We start from the raw sequence: 18,199 nt of genomic DNA, 5'->3' as shown, positions 1-18,199 counted from the left end.
TTTTTTAGCCAATAAACCTTTACCTTAATGTTATAAATCAACTTAAAGAATTTAAAAATAATGGAAAATATTACTTTTAATGCTTTTTATCATTTGATCTGTTACATAAATGTGAATTGCGAGTGTTAACTGAGAATCTTAAAGGTACAGTAGCAAAAACAGCCTGTTTTTCAGATCAGAAAAGTGAAATATGGCCAAAAAAGACTACATTTACATTTTTTAGCCAATAAACATTGACCTTAACATTAGAAATCAACTCAAGGAAAAAAATGTAATGCAAAAATGTCAGTTTTAATGCTTTTTATGAATTGATCTGTTATATAAATGGCAATTGCACCATTTAGCTGAGAATCTTAAAGGTACAGTAGCAAAAAATTACATTTTTGAGCCAATAAAACCTTGACCTTAACATTATAAATCAACTCAAAGAAAACATTTTAATGCTTAAATGTAACTTTTAATGCTTTTTATTAATTGATATGTTATATAAATGTGAATTGCACCAGTTAACTGAGAATCTTAAAGGTACAGCAGCAAAAACAGCCTGTTTAGTCAGATCAGAAAGGTGAAAAATAGCTAAAAAAGCTAGATTTACATTTTTGAGCCAATAAACCTTGACCTTAACATTATAAATCAACTCAAAGAAAAAAAATATGCAAAAATTTACCTTTTAATGCTTTTTATGAATTGATCTGTTATGTAAATATGAATTGCACTCAACTCAATCAGAGTTTCCCGGCTCAAATTTTTTGATTTCGCTAATATTTATTCTGAAGGAAGATAGACATGTATAGGGATGAAAGCTAAAATATTAAATGTCATAGATGAATATTTACAGAGTAATCCATTATTTTGTAGAGGGAGGTCAAAATGCCAATTTTCACTTTAGATTCAGAGTCAAGTTACAGGGGGTAAAAATGACTTCAGAAAGATGGCAGCATCATTATGTTGTTTTTACACAGAGATTAGTAGTTATATTAGTCAAATATGTTGTCTTTAGCAATCTTTGTTGCATTATGTGCCAATGTTGACCATTCAAAAATGGGGAAACATCACTTTTCAAGTTTTTCCTCCAAAGTTTGCATGCCTGTAACTCAGGAAGTACTAAAGATACCTTAATGCCCTTTTAGATATTGGGTGTTAAGAAACTTTCCTTTTGTCATCTTTATTTTTAATGCCCTATGAGATTGGGTTCCAGAGATATTGGAACCTCAATATGCCTCCAGGAGTAAAATCGTTAAAATGTACACATTTCCAGTGGTCAAAAATCAAATGTGTGTCAGTTTAAAAAAATACGATACTTCTTTTATTTTAAAGAGGAATGTCTGAAGAACAAACAATGTTAAAACTGTAGATGTATCTTGTTTCATCTGTCAAGACAACTGCATTGAACATACCAGTCTGAGTGCTATAAATATTATTTTGCATGCCTATAACTCAGAAAGTATTAAAGATATTGCAATATGATTTTAGATTCTAGTTGATTCAGTTATTCTGATAGTGGGAAATAAGATACAATTCTAATTTCAACATTATTTTTTCTTCAGACATTGTTCTTTAAATGAAACAAGTATCAGCTCAGCTGTATACAAAGTGACTAACATTTGGTTTCCAACCACTGAAAATGGGTAACATTTAACAATCTGGACATGGAGCCACATTGAGATCCCCATATCTCTGGAAATGAACGATATAGGGTCTTGAAAATTAAGATGCTAAAAGAAAAGTAAATGAAGAACTAGAATCTAAAATCTTATTGTGATATCTTCAATACTTCTTGAGTTAAAGGCAGTCGAACTTTGGAAAAAGAATATTTATGGCACTCAGACTGGCATGTTCAATGCAGTTGTCTTGACAGAAATAAACGAGATACATGTCTAGTTTAAACATTATTTGTTCTTCAGACATTCCTTTTTAAAAGAAAATAAGTATCGTATTATTTCAAGCTGACCCACATTTGGTTTTTGACCACTGAAAATGTGTACGTTTTAATGGTTTACACCTGAAGCCACATTTAAATTCCAATATCTCTTGAACCAAATCTCATAGGGCATTAAAAATGAAGATGCCAAAAGAAGAGTTTATTAAGACCCAATATCTAAAAAGGCATGTAGATATCTTTAATACTTCTTGAGTTACAGGCATGCAAACTTTGGAGAAAAAACTTGAAAAGTGCTGTTTTTTCAATATTTTAATGGTCACCATTGGCACATAATGCAACAAAGATTGCTAAAGTCAACAGATTTTACTAATATAACTACCAACCTCTGTGCAAAAATAAGATAATAATGCTGCCATCTTTCTAAAGTCACCCCCCCCTTCCCCGTAACTTGACTCTAAATCTAAGGTGAAAATTGCCATTTTGACCTCAGTAAATATTCATTCATAACATTTTAATATTTTGGCTTTCATCACTATACATGTCTATCTTTCCTCAGAATAAATTTTAGCAAAATCTAAAATTTGAGCAGGGGAAGCAAAAACAGATCAGAAAGGTGAAATATGGCCAAAAAAAGCTACATTTACGTTTTTGGAGCAATAAACCTTGACTAACATTAAAAATGCAAATATGTCCTGCTTGATTTATGCATTTTCAAAGCTCAGTCAGGACAGGTGCGCTGCAGTCATCTAGATTTATATCTGTGCTTTTATATCATCTAATCCTCTTTAATTCACACAACCTGTTTGATCTGTTAGGTATTGAACATGTGAAAGGATTCAGAGTGTATCTGGAGGACAAGAATCCCGAGGGAAAGCAGTGCCAGCACATGATCCTGAAGGATCCGCGACAGCTTAACTTCTCTTACAAAACCATTGTGAGTATGATGTGGTTTATATTAGACTTGTAATTTAGTGGGAAATTAGTTTTTATGTTCATATTCATCTGTTTGGCACTATTTTGTGTGTTTCCCAACAGAGGATGAGCTCACAGCCCTTCGCTGGTCTCGCCTTTGAGACCGACTACATGGTCCGAATCGTGCCATTTCCTACATTCTTGAACGACAGCTTCTTTCCGCCATCTTTTCTGCGCACTAACAGTGAGTGTTAAATCTGAATGGTACACAAAATGATATAATTATAATTAAATGTTATAATGTAATTATAAATAGTTTAACTTGATATTTTGTAATTTATTTGTAATATTTATGATTTATTTTTTTTATTATTATGATATATAATTTTATAAATATTTATAATTATAATTAAAATAATGTTGTAATCTGGTGCACAACATGACAAATGTTACAAAATTATACAAATAAATTTTTTATTTTATAATTTATTATTACTATTATTATTTATTTCAAAATGTTATTTTTTATTAATATTTATTATACCATTTATTTAAAAATAATTCGAAAATATTCTGCTACACAAAATTAAAAGTGGCTTTTATAATTCACATGGCTATTATTAATATTATTATTATTATTTATGTCAAAATGTTATTTTTTATTAATATTTATTATACCATTTATTTAAAAATAATTCGAAAATATTCTGCTACACAAAATTAAAAGTGGCTATTATTAATATTATTATTATTATTAAATATCTGTAATTATTACTGTGATATTTTTTTATCAAAAATATTTAGAATTCTAAATAAAATTATTTAATAATCTGGTACACAAACTGCCAAATTTATAATAAAATGTTTATAATGTAACTTTGTAATTTGTAATATTTATTATTTATTTTCATCACTATTTTGACAGACTTTTCATGTTTTTTTTTAAATAAATATTTATAATTATAAGTAGAATAATTTAATAATCTGGTGCACAAAATGCCAAGTGTATAATTAAATGTTTATTATTTAATTATAAAATTATTCAAATATTTTACTTATTTTAGAATTTATTATCATTTATTACTATTATTAAATATGTATAAATATTTTTATACAAAAATATTTAGAATTATAATTAAAATCATTAAAAATCCTTCCTACAATTAAAATACACAAAATGACAAATTTATAATTAAATGTTTATAATGTAATTAAAAATGATTATATTAAAAATATTTTTTATTTTGTCATTTGTTTGTACTATTTATAATTATTTTTTATTATTATTATTTTCATACACAATTTAAATTTTTTTAATTTTAAATAAATATTTATAATTATGATTAAAATGATGAAATAATCTGGTGCACAAAATGCCAAGTGTATAATTAAATGTTTATTATTTAATTATAAAATTATTCAAATATTTTACTTATTTTAGAATTTATTATTATTTATTATTATTATTAAATATGTATAAATATTTTTATACAAAAATATTTAGAATTATAATTAAAATCATTCAAAATCCTTCCTACAATTAAAATACACAAAATGACAAATTTATAATTAAATGTTTATAATGTAATTAAAAATGATTATATTAAAAATATTTTTTATTTTGTCATTTGTTTGTACTATTTATAATTTATTTTTATTTTTATTATTATTTTCATACACAATTAAATTTTTATTTTATTTTAAATAAATATTTAAAATTATAATAATGTAATAATCTGGTGCACAAAATGCCAAGTGTATAATTAAATGTTTATTATTTAATTCTAAAATTATAAAAAATATTTATTTAATAATTTAGAATAATAATAAATAGAAATTAAATTAATTAATATTAATTAAATTAATAAAAATACTCTGGTACACAAAATTAAAAGTGTCATATGGTACTTTAATGCAGGTTAAATAGACTTGAACAGCCATGGAAACATTTACCAAAAACGGAAGTAATTTCTCTCCCTTGTTCCTTGCGTTCTCACAGGTTGTGAAGTACTTCTTGGCCCAGATAACCTCGTCTGCAAACCATGTGAGTTCTTTAGAAAGAAAGAAAATAAAGATGTCAAATCCAATTCATCTGTTTTTCTTAGACCAAGCTGTGAAACACCTAAACATGGACCTCAAAAGAACCCAAAACCAACCCTGTTTATCTTTGTCTTTCTTCCCTGACAGTCTGGAAACCCAAGATGCTGAATGTTTCTCAACTGGGATCTAATTTGCATGTTGTGTTTGACCACGCCCCCTCCACATTCGGCTTCACCTTCTACTATCTGTACTACAAGCTCAGACAGGAGGGGCCCTTCAGACTGAAACGCTGCAAACCTGTGAGCATTTACCTAGTAATCACTTTGAAACAATCCTGGCAATAATTCATAAACATTTGCATTCATAATTCAAGACTCTCATGTCATTTTAACAAGGTTTCCTAATGTTTTTCATGTTTGGGGTGACTGTAATTGTTTGCATATTCTGTTAGCTCTGAAGCTGGAAGTGAGATGTTCAGGGTTAATGCTTCCAGCAGCGTGTAATGCTCTTCCCAGACAGCTGGAATAATATATAGTCTTGTCCGGCGAATGGCCGCTCTGGGAAACGGACTTGTTCTGCTGCTTTCCACGCTTTGGTTGTGTTGGAGACGGAAATGAATAGAGCAGAGTGCTTTTACAGCAGTTCTTTGTCACTTAGAAACTGCGCTGGGAGTTAAAAGATGGCTATCTGTCTTTCTTTTGGCAAAGGACACATGTATTTTTGGTTCAGGACTGACTCTCTTCATGGGATAGTTTAGCCAGAAATGGATGTTCTGTCATCATTTACTCAGCCTCATGTCATTCAAACGCATTTGGCTTTCTTTCTTCTGTGAAACACTAAAGCAGAAGAATGTATAATAATTAGTGATTTATATTATTATTATTATTTAATATAATAAATAATTATGAATAATTAGTAAATAGTAAATAATTACTAGTAATAGTAATTAAGAAAAACACATTACAAATAAAATGTGTAATATAAAAATGAATATAATCATAATTTTTAAAATATTATTTACTAATTATTATTTATTTTTTACTTAATTATTATTATGCCTATTATTATTAGTAGTAGTATTTATTATTATTTATTAATAATAATGGCAATAATAAATATTTTTTATAATTATCTTATAATTTATCTTATTATATTATATTATTATAGTAATTAATATAAATATTATTAATACTAGTAATATTAATTGAGGAAACCACATTATAAATAGAATACAAAGAATAGCCTAATAATAATAATGTTTATGTAATAATAAATTATTAATAAATTGCATAATAATAATAATAATAATAATAATAATAATTATTATTATTATTGTTATGACTAGTAGTAGTAGTACTTATTATTTACCAATAATAATAATAATAATAATAATTATTATTATTATTAATACAATAAATGATTAAATATGTATTCAGTATTTATTTATTATTTTTTATAATTAGTATAGTTATTTTTCTTAATAACAATAATAATATTAATATATTTAGTATTTATTTAATCATTAACAATTCATTTTAATAATTCTTTATATTTTACTTAATTATTATTATACTATTATTAGTAGTAATATTTATTAATAATGGCAGTAATTATTTAATAATGCAATAAATTACTAAATTTATATTCATTATTATTTTTATAATTATTATTATCTTTTTTTATCTTATTATATTATATCAAAAATTATATTATTATAATAATTAATAAAGATATTATTAAATAATAATAAACACTACTAGTAATATTAATTGAGAAAAGCACATTACAAATAAAATGTATAATAATTATGGCAAAGAATATCTTAATAATAATACATTTAAATAGTAATAATTAATTTAAATAATTATTATTATTATGACTTGAAGTAGTAGTACTTATTAATAATAATGATGGCAATAATTATTATTATTAATTAAATATTAAATGTGTTCAGTATGTATTTATTATTTTGTATAATTATTATTCTTACTAATAATTATATTATATTAAATTAAATAGTTATATACTACTAGTAATGACATTTATTAGTAGTTGTAGTTTTTATTTATATTACAAATTAATAATAATAATATTGGTATTGTTATTATGTATGAATAATAATAATAATTACAATTTAAATGTGAACTTCAATTTTGAAGTCTCTTTAAGACTTTAGCGGAAGTGAACTTGGAATCACATTTTTTTTTTAGGTTTTATTATTTCAACACCACATGAGATGTTTCATATTTGTGTCATTTTGGAACACGACCTGCTTCTTTTGAACCACACTATTCACATCTTCTTCCTATTAGAGGGTGTGAAAGTATTGTCCTGGCTCTTTTCAGAAGAGCGCAGCGCTCATATCTGTAGCCGGGCCGGCCGGCATTGTTTGTAGCGATAATAGAAAGAGGTGAAATTTGAGGTGAGCGAAGCCACCAACGGGGGATTCCAGACTTCAGACGCTTTATGGATCTCTGTGAGATCATAGTTAGCATTTCAGTTTCCCACCGCTGGTTTCTGTGAAACTGAATGCATTAGAAACTACTTTAATGTATAGCATCCGCAAACATAAACTAGATGTGTTTGAATGTTTACCTTAATGTAGATGAGTTTGTTCCTTCATCAGATTTGGAGAAATGTAGCATTCAATCACTTGCTCAACAATGGATGTGAATGGGTGCCGTCAGAATGAGAGTCCAAACAGCTGATAAAAACATCACAATAGTACACAAGTTTTCCACACCACTCCAGTCCATCAGTTAACATCTTGAGAAACCAAAAGCTCCATGTTTGTAAGAAACTAATTCATCATTAAGATGTTTTTTAACTTCAAACCATCCATACTATTGCTTTCCCTGATGAAAAAGCCATTTTGTCTGAATTAGGAGAAAGATCTGCACAGATCAAGGACTGTTTACAAGCCAAAACAGTCTAAAAACAGGAGATGGATTTTTACACTGGAGGAATCGTTATTATGGATTATGGATTTTTATATTTTGGCCAGAAGCAATGGTTTGAAGTAAAAAAAAAAAGTCTTAATGATGGGTTTGTTTCTTACAAACACGCAGCTTTTGTTTTTTTAAGACATTAACTGATGGACTGGAGTGGTGTGGATTACTTGTGGATTATTGTGATGTTTTTATCAGCTGTTTGGAATCTCATTCTGACGGCACCCATTCACTGCAAAGGATTAATTAGTGAGCAAGTGATGAAATGCTACATTTCTCAAAATTGGATGAAGAAACAAACTCTTCTACATCTGCTGTTGTTATTATTTATTAATTTAATCATTATTATTTTATTAGTAATATTTGATAATAGTTGTAATAATTATTTATATTTTACTAAATAATTATTATTAAGACTATAATTAGTAGTAGAACTTATTCTTTATTATTTATATTAATGCAATAATTTATTAAATGTTAATTTATTATTTATTTATAATTTTTATTATTATTATTATTAATAATAATAATTATATTAAATATTAATAAATACTACTTATAACAGTAAAGCTCATTTAGAAAAGCACATTACAAATAAAATGTATAATTATAAAATTAATATAATAATAATTAAAAAATTATTTGTTTATATAATAATTTTATTGTACTCGTTTATTATAATGACTATTATTATTAGTAGTAGTCGTACTTATTAATTATTATAAATTATTATATATTATTCTTATTCATTATTTATTATTTTTATTTAATAATATGGTTATTATATTAATTTATGGTTATTATTATTATTAATTTTATTTCAAATAAAAATATCTAATAATAAAAATATCATAATATTCAATATATCATAACAATAGTAATAGTAATTGAGAAAAGCCCATTACAAATAAAATATGTAATATAAAAATAAATAATAATAATAATTACTATATATAATAATTATTTATAAAATAATAATAAATATTACTATTTATTTTATATAATCATTAATAATTAATTGTAATAATTATTGATATTTCATTTAATTATTATGACTATTATTAGTAGTAGTAGTACTTATTAATTTATATCTATTATTAATAATGTTAGTAATGATTATTATTAGCACAATAAATTATCACATATTATTTATTGAATATTTATCTATTATTTTTCTAATTATTATGATTATTATTTTTATTAATATTATTATATTATATTGAATAATAAACACTACTATTATTAGTTGAGAAAAGTGCATTTCAAATAAAATAATAATAATAATTATTTATATTTTACTAAATAATTATTATTAAGACTATAATTAGTAGTAGAACTTATTCTTTATTATTTATATTAATGCAATAATTTATTAAATGTTAATTTATTATTTATTTATAATTTTATTATTATTATTATTAATAATAATAATAATTATATTAAATATTAATAAATAATAATTATTATTAATTAATTAATATTTGTTTTATTAAATAATGTGTCTCTGCTTTCCTTGCAGGAACAAAATGGCCCTAAAACGACCTGTGTTTTACAAGACGTCACTCCGGGAACTTATGCAATCGAGGTTTGAGCGTTATTCATTTCATATGCTACTAATTAAGTTTTTATTTAACATTTATTGAGCTAAGCAAAAAAAAAAATTACCTTCTTATTCCTGCAGCTTCGTGATGACAACAACACGACCAGAAAACAGACTCAGTACCATGTGAGCCAAGGTAAAAAGACTGACATTTGTATACTTTTTGAACATTTAGCATCTCTATTTGCACTAATTAGATGTTGTTTGCGTTTGCAGTGCATTCTCCGTGGGCCGGACCGATCCGCGCTATGGCCATCACCGTCCCGCTGGTCATCATGTCGGCCTTCGCCACTCTCTTCACCGTCATGTGTCGCAAGAAACAGCAAGGTGCGTATCCGTCATTAGCGGGGATCGGGTTTCCTCCCTTTTGTCCAGTATTTGTAAGCCGATCTGTGTAATCTGACGGCATTGAGCAGGATTAATGCGTGATGGAATCTAAGCGTTTGCGCTCATGCCATTCTGCTGCAGCTCTGCTTCAGACACGCACAAAAGAAACTCCTGTAAGCCTGTTAGTGGGTAATGCGTCTTGCATAAGAAAAACTCATTCGTTACATGTTTGTGTTCACTTTCCAACATTTCGGGAAGATTTTACAAATAAAAGTGTCTCTAGAATAGTGTTGTTTTAGTGTCTTTGAGATGCTGTTATATTTCATATATTTTTTTATTTTAATTTTTATTTACTTATTTTTAGTACATTAAGTACAATTTTAGTACATTAAGTTAAACTTAATGAAAAAGAGAAATATTGCTTTGGCAACTAGATGAAATAAAATAAAACGTTTTTTTAATACATTATTTCAAGTTAAAAAAAAGTTTTTTTTTTAAGGTTTTAGTTTAATTCGTTTTTTAAATAGTTTTTTTTTAATTAACTGAAATGTAAAATGTTTTTTTTTTTTGTTAAATTCATTTAATATTTTATTTTCAAGTAACAATTTTTTTAATGCATATTTTTATTATTTTAATTAATTTAATGTTTAATTAATTTCAAGTAAGATAAAAGTTGGTTGGTATGGTTTTTGAAAAGTATGGTTTTAGTTTCAGTCAATTAGCTGAAATATAAAATGTTTAAGATTTTTTAAATTTCATTTAATGTTTATTTTATTTTAAGTAACAAATGTTTTTATGGTTTTATTTTCAGTCAACTAGCTGAAATGTAAAATTTAAATTAAGATATTTTTTCATTTTTTATTGTATTTCAAATAATGCTTATTTTATTTTTTCAGTTAATTTCCTAAAATATAAAATGTTTAATTTATTTCATTTAATGTTTATTTTATGGTTTTAGCTTTTGTTAATTAGCTAAAATATAAAATGTTTAAGATATTTTTTAAATATTTAATTTTATTTAATTATTTTTATTTTGAGTAAAAAAAATGTTTTTTATGGTTTTAGCTGAAATATAAAATGCTAATTTCATTTTATGTTTATTTTATTTTAAGAAACAAAAATGTGTCTATGGATTTAGATTGCTTTGGCAACTAGCTGAAATAAAATAAAAAGTTTTTTTATACTTTATTTTATTTCAAGTTTAAAAAATGTTTTTTTTAAAGGTTTTAGGTTAATTAGTTTTTTTAATTAGTTTTTAATTATCTGAAATATAAAATGTTTAAGATTTTTAAAATTTCATTTAATGTTTATTTTATTTTAAATAACAAATGTGTTTATGGTTTAATTTTCAGTCAACTAGCTGAAATGTAAAATGTTTAAGATATTTTTTTATGGTTTTATTTTCAGTTAATTTCCTAAAATATAAAATGTTTAATTTATTTCATTTAATGTTTATTTTATGGTTTTAGCTTTTTAGTTTTTTAATATTTAATTTTATTTAATTATATTTATTTAAGTAACAAAAATGTTTTTTATGGTTTTAGCTGAAATATAAAATGATAATTTAAAAAAATATATTTTATTTCATTTTATGTTTATTTTATTTTAAGAAACAAAAATGTTTCTATGGTTTTAGATTTAGTAAACTATCTAAAATATGTGTAAGTTTTATTTTTGATATATTTTATTTCAGTTAATGTATATTTTATTTCAAGTAATGAAATTGTTTTCTCCAACTAGCTTAAATAATATATTTTTTATTTTAGTTATCCTTTTTTTATATATGTTTTTAATTTTATTTAACTATAATATGATTAGCCTAAGTCTATAAGATGTTTTTCCCATACCTACAGTATTTTAGGCTAAAAATATGGTACATTTTTGTAAAGGTGAATGTGAGGTGATGTAAGACAGAAACATCTGTTGCTCTAACATGGACAAATTAGGCTTTACTTTCAGTTCTTACAGTGCTCTAAAAGGAGCTCTGATCATATGGAAACAATAAATGCACTTTTTTTCCCACTCGCTACAAATCTCATTTGATCCTGGTTAGATTCACGTCTCTGATCTGAATTCCTCTGCAGAGAACATCTACTCCCACCTGGACGAGGAGAGCTCAGAGTCTTCATCTCAGACCACGGCTCTGAATGCAGACAGACCCTGGCCCAGACCCAAGATCTTCATCTGTTACTCCAGTAAAGACTGTCCCAAACACCTCGCCGTCATCCAGAGCTTCGCCTTCTTCCTGCAGGACTTCTGCGGCTGTGAGGTGAGGTTATTTAAATGAAATTAATACTTTTATTCATTAAGGATACATTAAGGATTAAGGTTAAGGATACATTAAATAGATCAAAAGTGACAGTAAAGACAACTATGATGTTACAAAAGGTTTCTATTTTAAGTAAATGCTGTTCTTTTGAACTTTATATTCATCAAATAATCCTGAAAAATAAAATGCACCTCTGTTTTCACAATAATTAAAAAATGATTAACTGTTTTCATCACTGGTAATAATCAGAAATGTTTCTTGAGCAGCAAATCAGCATATTAGAATGATTTCTGAAGGATCATGTGACACAGAAGACTGGAGCAATGATGCTGAAAATTCAGCTTTGCATCACAGAAATAAATTACATTTTAACATATATTCACATATAAAACAGTTATATTAAATTGTAATACTTTTTCATGTTTTTACTGTTTTTACTGTGTTTTTGATCAAATAAATGCAAACTTGGTGAGCAAAAGATTCAAAAAAGAATTCTATTTTAAGTAAATGCTGCTCTTTTGATCTTTATATTCCTGAAAAATAAATGCATCTCGGTTTCCACAAAAAAAAATGAACTGTTTTTAACATTGAAAATAATTAGAAATGTTTCTTGAGCAGCAAATCAGTATATTAAAATGATTTCTGAAAGATCGTGTGACACTGAAGACTGGAGTAATGATGCTGACAATTCAGCTTTGCATCACAAAAATAAATTACATTTTAACATATATTCACATACAAAACAGTTATATTAAATTCTCAAATTATATTAAAAATTTTCACAGTTTTACTGTGTTTTTGATCAAATAAATGCAAACTTAGTCAGCAGCAGATTTAAAAAAGAAGTTTGGTTTGAAATGTTTGCTGATGACGCCCTCTAGTGGCAGAAAAAAGTTGGAAAGCTTTTTTGTGTTAATTTACTGCAACCATTTGTTTTTTTTACATTGACTGTCACTCTATATAGACTAATACAATCAGATACAACGTCATTTCTCTAATATTTCTTACAGTATATATTGATAAATGTAGCATTTACTTAAATGGTATGAAATGACTGGATGCTTTTAACTGATTTCCTATAATGCACAATGTTTCCATTTAACATGTATTTTGAGGTGCAGCTTGTTATATTAATGGAGTGTTTCACAACACTGTAAAAAGTTTTCACCACATTCACCTTAAAAACGTAAGTTCAGCAGCTGCCTTAAGTTTTTAAGTAAAATCAGTTTAAAACTACAAGTCATTTTAACTTATTACAATCAAAATTAGTTGATTTAACTTCTTAGCAGCTGCTAAACTTAAGTTTTTAAGTTGAAACTGGTGAAAACTTTTTACAGTGTAGTTAGCACTATTTAAACTGGTTACCCATTAAAAAAATGTGACCAAAATTTCAACTCGCTTCAGTGATTGACTTATAATTACGTCCTTAAGCATTTTGTTAAATTAAGAGTATCTAATTAATCTGTTGTTTGATATCTTTATATTTAAAGAGAAACCTATAGTTTGCAAAGTCGGACATCAGTTATGATTTTCAAGGGTGTTGAATTTAGTAGAGATGCTATGACATATCCGGACCGATATCTAGACACTTCTAAATTGTCTCTAGAAATAATTTTGATCAAACAATGTAAGTAAGTTTCGATAAATCATTTGATTTAGGTCGGGACTTCTGAGCATGTATCGTGAATCAGATTGGAACTTTGGAGCTTGTTTGTAAATCATTTGATTCCGATCGGAACTTTGGAGCTTGTTTGTAAATCATTTGATTCCGATCGGAACTTTGGAGCTTGTTTGTAAATCATTTGATTCCGATCGGAACTTTGGAGCTTGTTTGTAAATCATTTGATTCCGATCGGAACTTTAGAGCTTGTTTGTAAATCATTTGATTCCGATCGGAACTTTAGAGCTTGTTTGTAAATCATTTGATTCCGATCGGAACTTTGGAGCTTGTTTGTAAATCATTTGATTCCGATCGGAACTTTGGAGCTTGTTTGTAAATCATTTGATTCCGATCGGAACTTTGGAGCTTGTTTGTAAATCATTTGATTCCGATCGGAACTTTGGAGCTTGTTTGTAAATCATTTGATTCCGATCGGAACTTTGGAGCTTGTTTGTAAATCATTTGATTCCGATCGGAACTTTAGAGCTTGTTTGTAAATCATTTGATTCCGATCGGAACTTTGGAGCTTGTTTGTAAATCATTTGATTCCGATCGGAACTTTGGAGCTTGTTTGTAAATCATTTGATTCCGATCGGAACTTTGGAGCTTGTTTGTAAATCATTTGATTCCGATCGGAACTTTAGAGCTTGTTTGTAAATCATTTGATTCCGATCGGAACTTTGGAGCTTGTTTGTAAATCATTTGATTCCGATCGGAACTTTGGAGCTTGTTTGTAAATCATTTGATTCCGATCGGAACTTTGGAGCTTGTTTGTAAATCATTTGATTCCGATCGGAACTTTGGAGCTTGTTTGTAAATCATTTGATTCCGATCGGAACTTTGGAGCTTGTTTGTAAATCATTTGATTCCGATCGGAACTTTGGAGCTTGTTTGTAAATCATTTGATTCCGATCTAACTTTGGAGCTTGTTGTGATTGTCAAGGGTATAAAATTTAGTAGAGCCGCTATTACATGTCCATACACAGCCACTATTAAATTGTCCCTGCCAATAATTTTAATCAAACAATTAAATGTCTGTTGTCTGAATGCTCAGGTGGCGTTGGATCTCTGGGAGCACTTGGAGATCTGCAAGGAGGGTCAGATGTCGTGGTTGAGCCGGCGTATCGACGAGGCTCACTTCATCATCACCGTCTGCTCCAAAGGCCTGAAGTACTTCGTGGAGAAAAGACACCGCAAGGGCAAGGCCACGTCGAAGGAGAAAAACCGAGAACCGTCCGCATCCGACTCCACCAGCAACAGGGACCTATTCATCGTAGCCACAGCGATGATCGCAGAAAAAATCAAAGAGGTGCATCAAAAGTCCTCAGACCTCTCACGCTTCATGTCGGTGTACTTCGATTATTCTCATGAGAACGACATACCGACGTCACTCAGCCTGGCGCCCAAATATAAACTAATGGACCAGCTGCCCCAGCTCTTCGCTCGGCTTCATTCCCGCCAGCTCAGCCTGACCGATCGCGAACCACAGCCGCCGAATGTCAGCAAACGCAACTATTTCCGCAGCAAATCGGGCCGCTCGCTATACGTGGCCATCTGTAACATGCACCAGCACATCGAGCAGGAGCCAGACTGGTTCGAGAAGCAGCTCATGCCACCACCGCCACCCAATAAACGCCTCCCGCCTCCTGAGAAGCTCGAATCGGGGCTCGTTCTGAACGAGGTGAAGCTCAAACACCCGTCGGAGAGCGACTGTCCGGTGAGGAGCAACGTCCTCGTCCTGCCGCAGACGCCGAAGCTGGCTCTTTCGCTGAGTTTGTCGCAGGAGGATCTCGGGGAGGGTTCGTCCCATCAGGACGTGGGGTCGTCCAGGCCGGACGGATCAGCCAGTCCAGTGGAGATGCCCAGAGATTCGGGGATCTACGATTCGTCGGTTCCTTCGTCGGAGCTCTCCATTCCGCTGATGGACGGACTCTCGCCGGATCACGACAACTCGTCTCTGGCTGACAGCGTGTCCTCCTCCTCAGGACTTGGTAAGAATTTTAAGCAATAAAATAAATATAGCATTTCAATTTAGGATAATATTTTTTATTTTACTGTATAGTGGTATTATTGCAATCATAATTTTCTGATTGGTTTAATTTTCTAATCTAAATAATGGTAAAATAAAAATGTAATTTTATTATAAAAGTTTACTACTACTACTACTACTACTTATTATTATTATTATTATTATTATTATTATTATTATTATTAAATAATTAAATACTCTGTTTATTTTATAAACAGTACAGTAGTATAATTGCAGTGGTTATTTATTTTTCCATTAATTTGTTTAATGTTTATTATTTAAATAATAAAATAAAAATATGATTTTGAAATAATAATAATAATAATAATAATAATTCTTGTTGTTATTTAATAATAAAATATTATATTATTATTAAATATATCTTTAAAAATATTTATATTTAACAGTAAAGTGTTATGATTGCAGTAGTATTTTATTACCACCATTTTTCATTTTATTACCATTTATTAAATAATTAAATGCATTTTAATGTATGGAACAGTAGTATGATTGTAATAGTAATTATTGTTTTATTAATTAGTTTTATGTTTATTATTTAAATAATAAAATACAAATATGATTTTGAAACAATACTAATAATTATTCTTATTGTTAATAATAATAAAATAAAAAAATAATATATAATAAAAAAATAATATTAATTTTATTAAATAGTAATTTCTATTTTAAAGTACTATTGTATGAATGCAATAATATTTTTATTGATCAGATTAATTTTATTATTCTAAAATTGATGATAATAACAATAGGGATACTAGAAATAATAATAATAATAACAATAATAATAATAATATAATTATTATTGTTATTAATAGGATTATTAATATTAATTAATAATTATCATTATTAAATAGTATTTTTCCAGTATATTATTGATTGCATTAGTAATATATTTCTTTACTGAATAATTTTGATTGTTTAATTTGTATCACTTAAATTGCTATACATTTAAATGACTAATTGCTATAATAATAATAACAATAATAATAATGGTAAATTAAATTAAATTGAAAATTAAAAAAAAAAAAAAATTAAAATGAATCAGTAAAGAAATATATTATCTTTGCATTCATAATGATATACTAGAAAAATAGTATTTAATAATAATAATAATAATAATAATAATAATTATTATTATTATTAAATACTATTTAAAGTTTTAATGTTTTATTGTTTTAATATTTTAGATGCAATTTTTATCACTTAAATGGCTATACATTTAAACGACTAATTGCTATACTATTAATAATAATAATAATGATAAATTAAATTAATTTACTATTATTATTATTATTATTAAAAATTGTAAATAAAATTATTAAAATTAATCAGTAAAGAAATATATTATCTCTGCAACCATAATAATATACTAGAAAAATATTATTATTATTATTAAATACTATTTTAAGTTTTAATGTTTTATTGTTTTAATATTTTAGATGCAATTCGTATCACTTAAATTGCTATGAATGTTAAATTGCTAATTAATATAATAATAAGAATTATTATTATTATTATTATTATGGACTTTGAAAATAGAGGTTTATGCGACATATATTGATGATTTGTGTGTTTGTGTTTGCAGGTGATGAAGAGCCCCCTGCTGTCAGCTCTCTGCAGTGCGCAGCTCCCACAATATGCAAAGCAGAACTTCATCACAACATCCATCAGAGTGAAGGACTCATAGCCGCTGCCTCCACTTAGTGGCCTTCAGCTGAACTTGCATCGCCACTTTAATTCCCGTACTTACCACTGACTTGGACAAGCTGCCAGCGGCTCTTCAGAATCCCTCATCAGGGAAAGTCTTTGACGGATCGGATCTTAAGGGATTGAACATTGAAGCGTCTGAAAACTTTATGTCAAGGCGCTTTTTAACCAAAGTGGTTGCGTACTTAGTATGCAGCCGTGTCCGTTGTGTTCCAGCTGTGTCAAATCAACGTCATTCAGACCTTAAAATGCCTTAAAAGTGCCATGAAGCTGTGGACATGAGTGTGGAGCTGAATGTGAGTTGTTTTAACATGTCATTTCACTTTTATTTATTGCGTTAACACGCTTCAGTAGACCGGGGATCGTTTCACTGAAGCTGTTTGGAAATGACGCTCGATTTTAGAAGCATATCAAGAGCTTTTTAATGATTTTAGGCCATTGTTTGTTTTAAGTGGATCTTAAAAAAAGTTTTAAACATGTTGACAGCAGCGTAAACAGACTAGAGTAGCTCTAATGTTTGTTTATGACAAAGGGAAGTACAAGCTAAAACAACTGAGATGTGCCATTTTGTTAACTTTATGAGTTTTATTTGTGTACTTTGTTTATCCAGGTTTTGTACAGTTTTTTTTTTTTTAGAATATTAGAAGTGATTTCTACATTATATAAACTTTGTACTGTTTTATAGTACTCTAATGTAGGAGATACGACTTAATAAACTAAGATTTATATGCATTGTGCATTGTGACTGCGTTTTTTTTTTGTGAGGTTTCCTATATTTGAAGTGCAAAAATACACAAAAAGTGT

At 27.5% G+C, this 18,199-nt stretch overlaps 1 protein-coding gene across 1 annotated transcript; it reads left to right on the top strand.

Annotated features, from left to right (window-relative positions):
* The first annotated feature begins 2,678 nt into the window (after positions 1-2,678).
* LOC141293727 (interleukin-17 receptor D-like) lies at positions 2,679-18,055 on the top strand. Its single transcript, XM_073825782.1, has 10 exons — positions 2,679-2,816; positions 2,918-3,038; positions 4,794-4,838; positions 4,982-5,133; positions 9,302-9,367; positions 9,464-9,518; positions 9,599-9,709; positions 11,794-11,978; positions 14,693-15,629; positions 17,274-18,055. Exons 1-10 carry the CDS (start codon positions 2,769-2,771, stop codon positions 17,390-17,392), a joined length of 1,839 nt encoding a protein of 612 aa, XP_073681883.1. The 5' UTR covers positions 2,679-2,768; the 3' UTR covers positions 17,393-18,055.
* Positions 18,056-18,199: the final 144 nt, after the last annotated feature.

This window comes from Garra rufa, chromosome 20 (assembly GCF_049309525.1).
Source record: "Garra rufa chromosome 20, GarRuf1.0, whole genome shotgun sequence".
NCBI classification, from domain to species: Eukaryota; Metazoa; Chordata; class Actinopteri; order Cypriniformes; family Cyprinidae; genus Garra; species Garra rufa.
The sequence above is the reverse complement of the archived record's forward strand: the minus strand, read 5'-3'. Positions and strand labels throughout refer to the sequence as shown.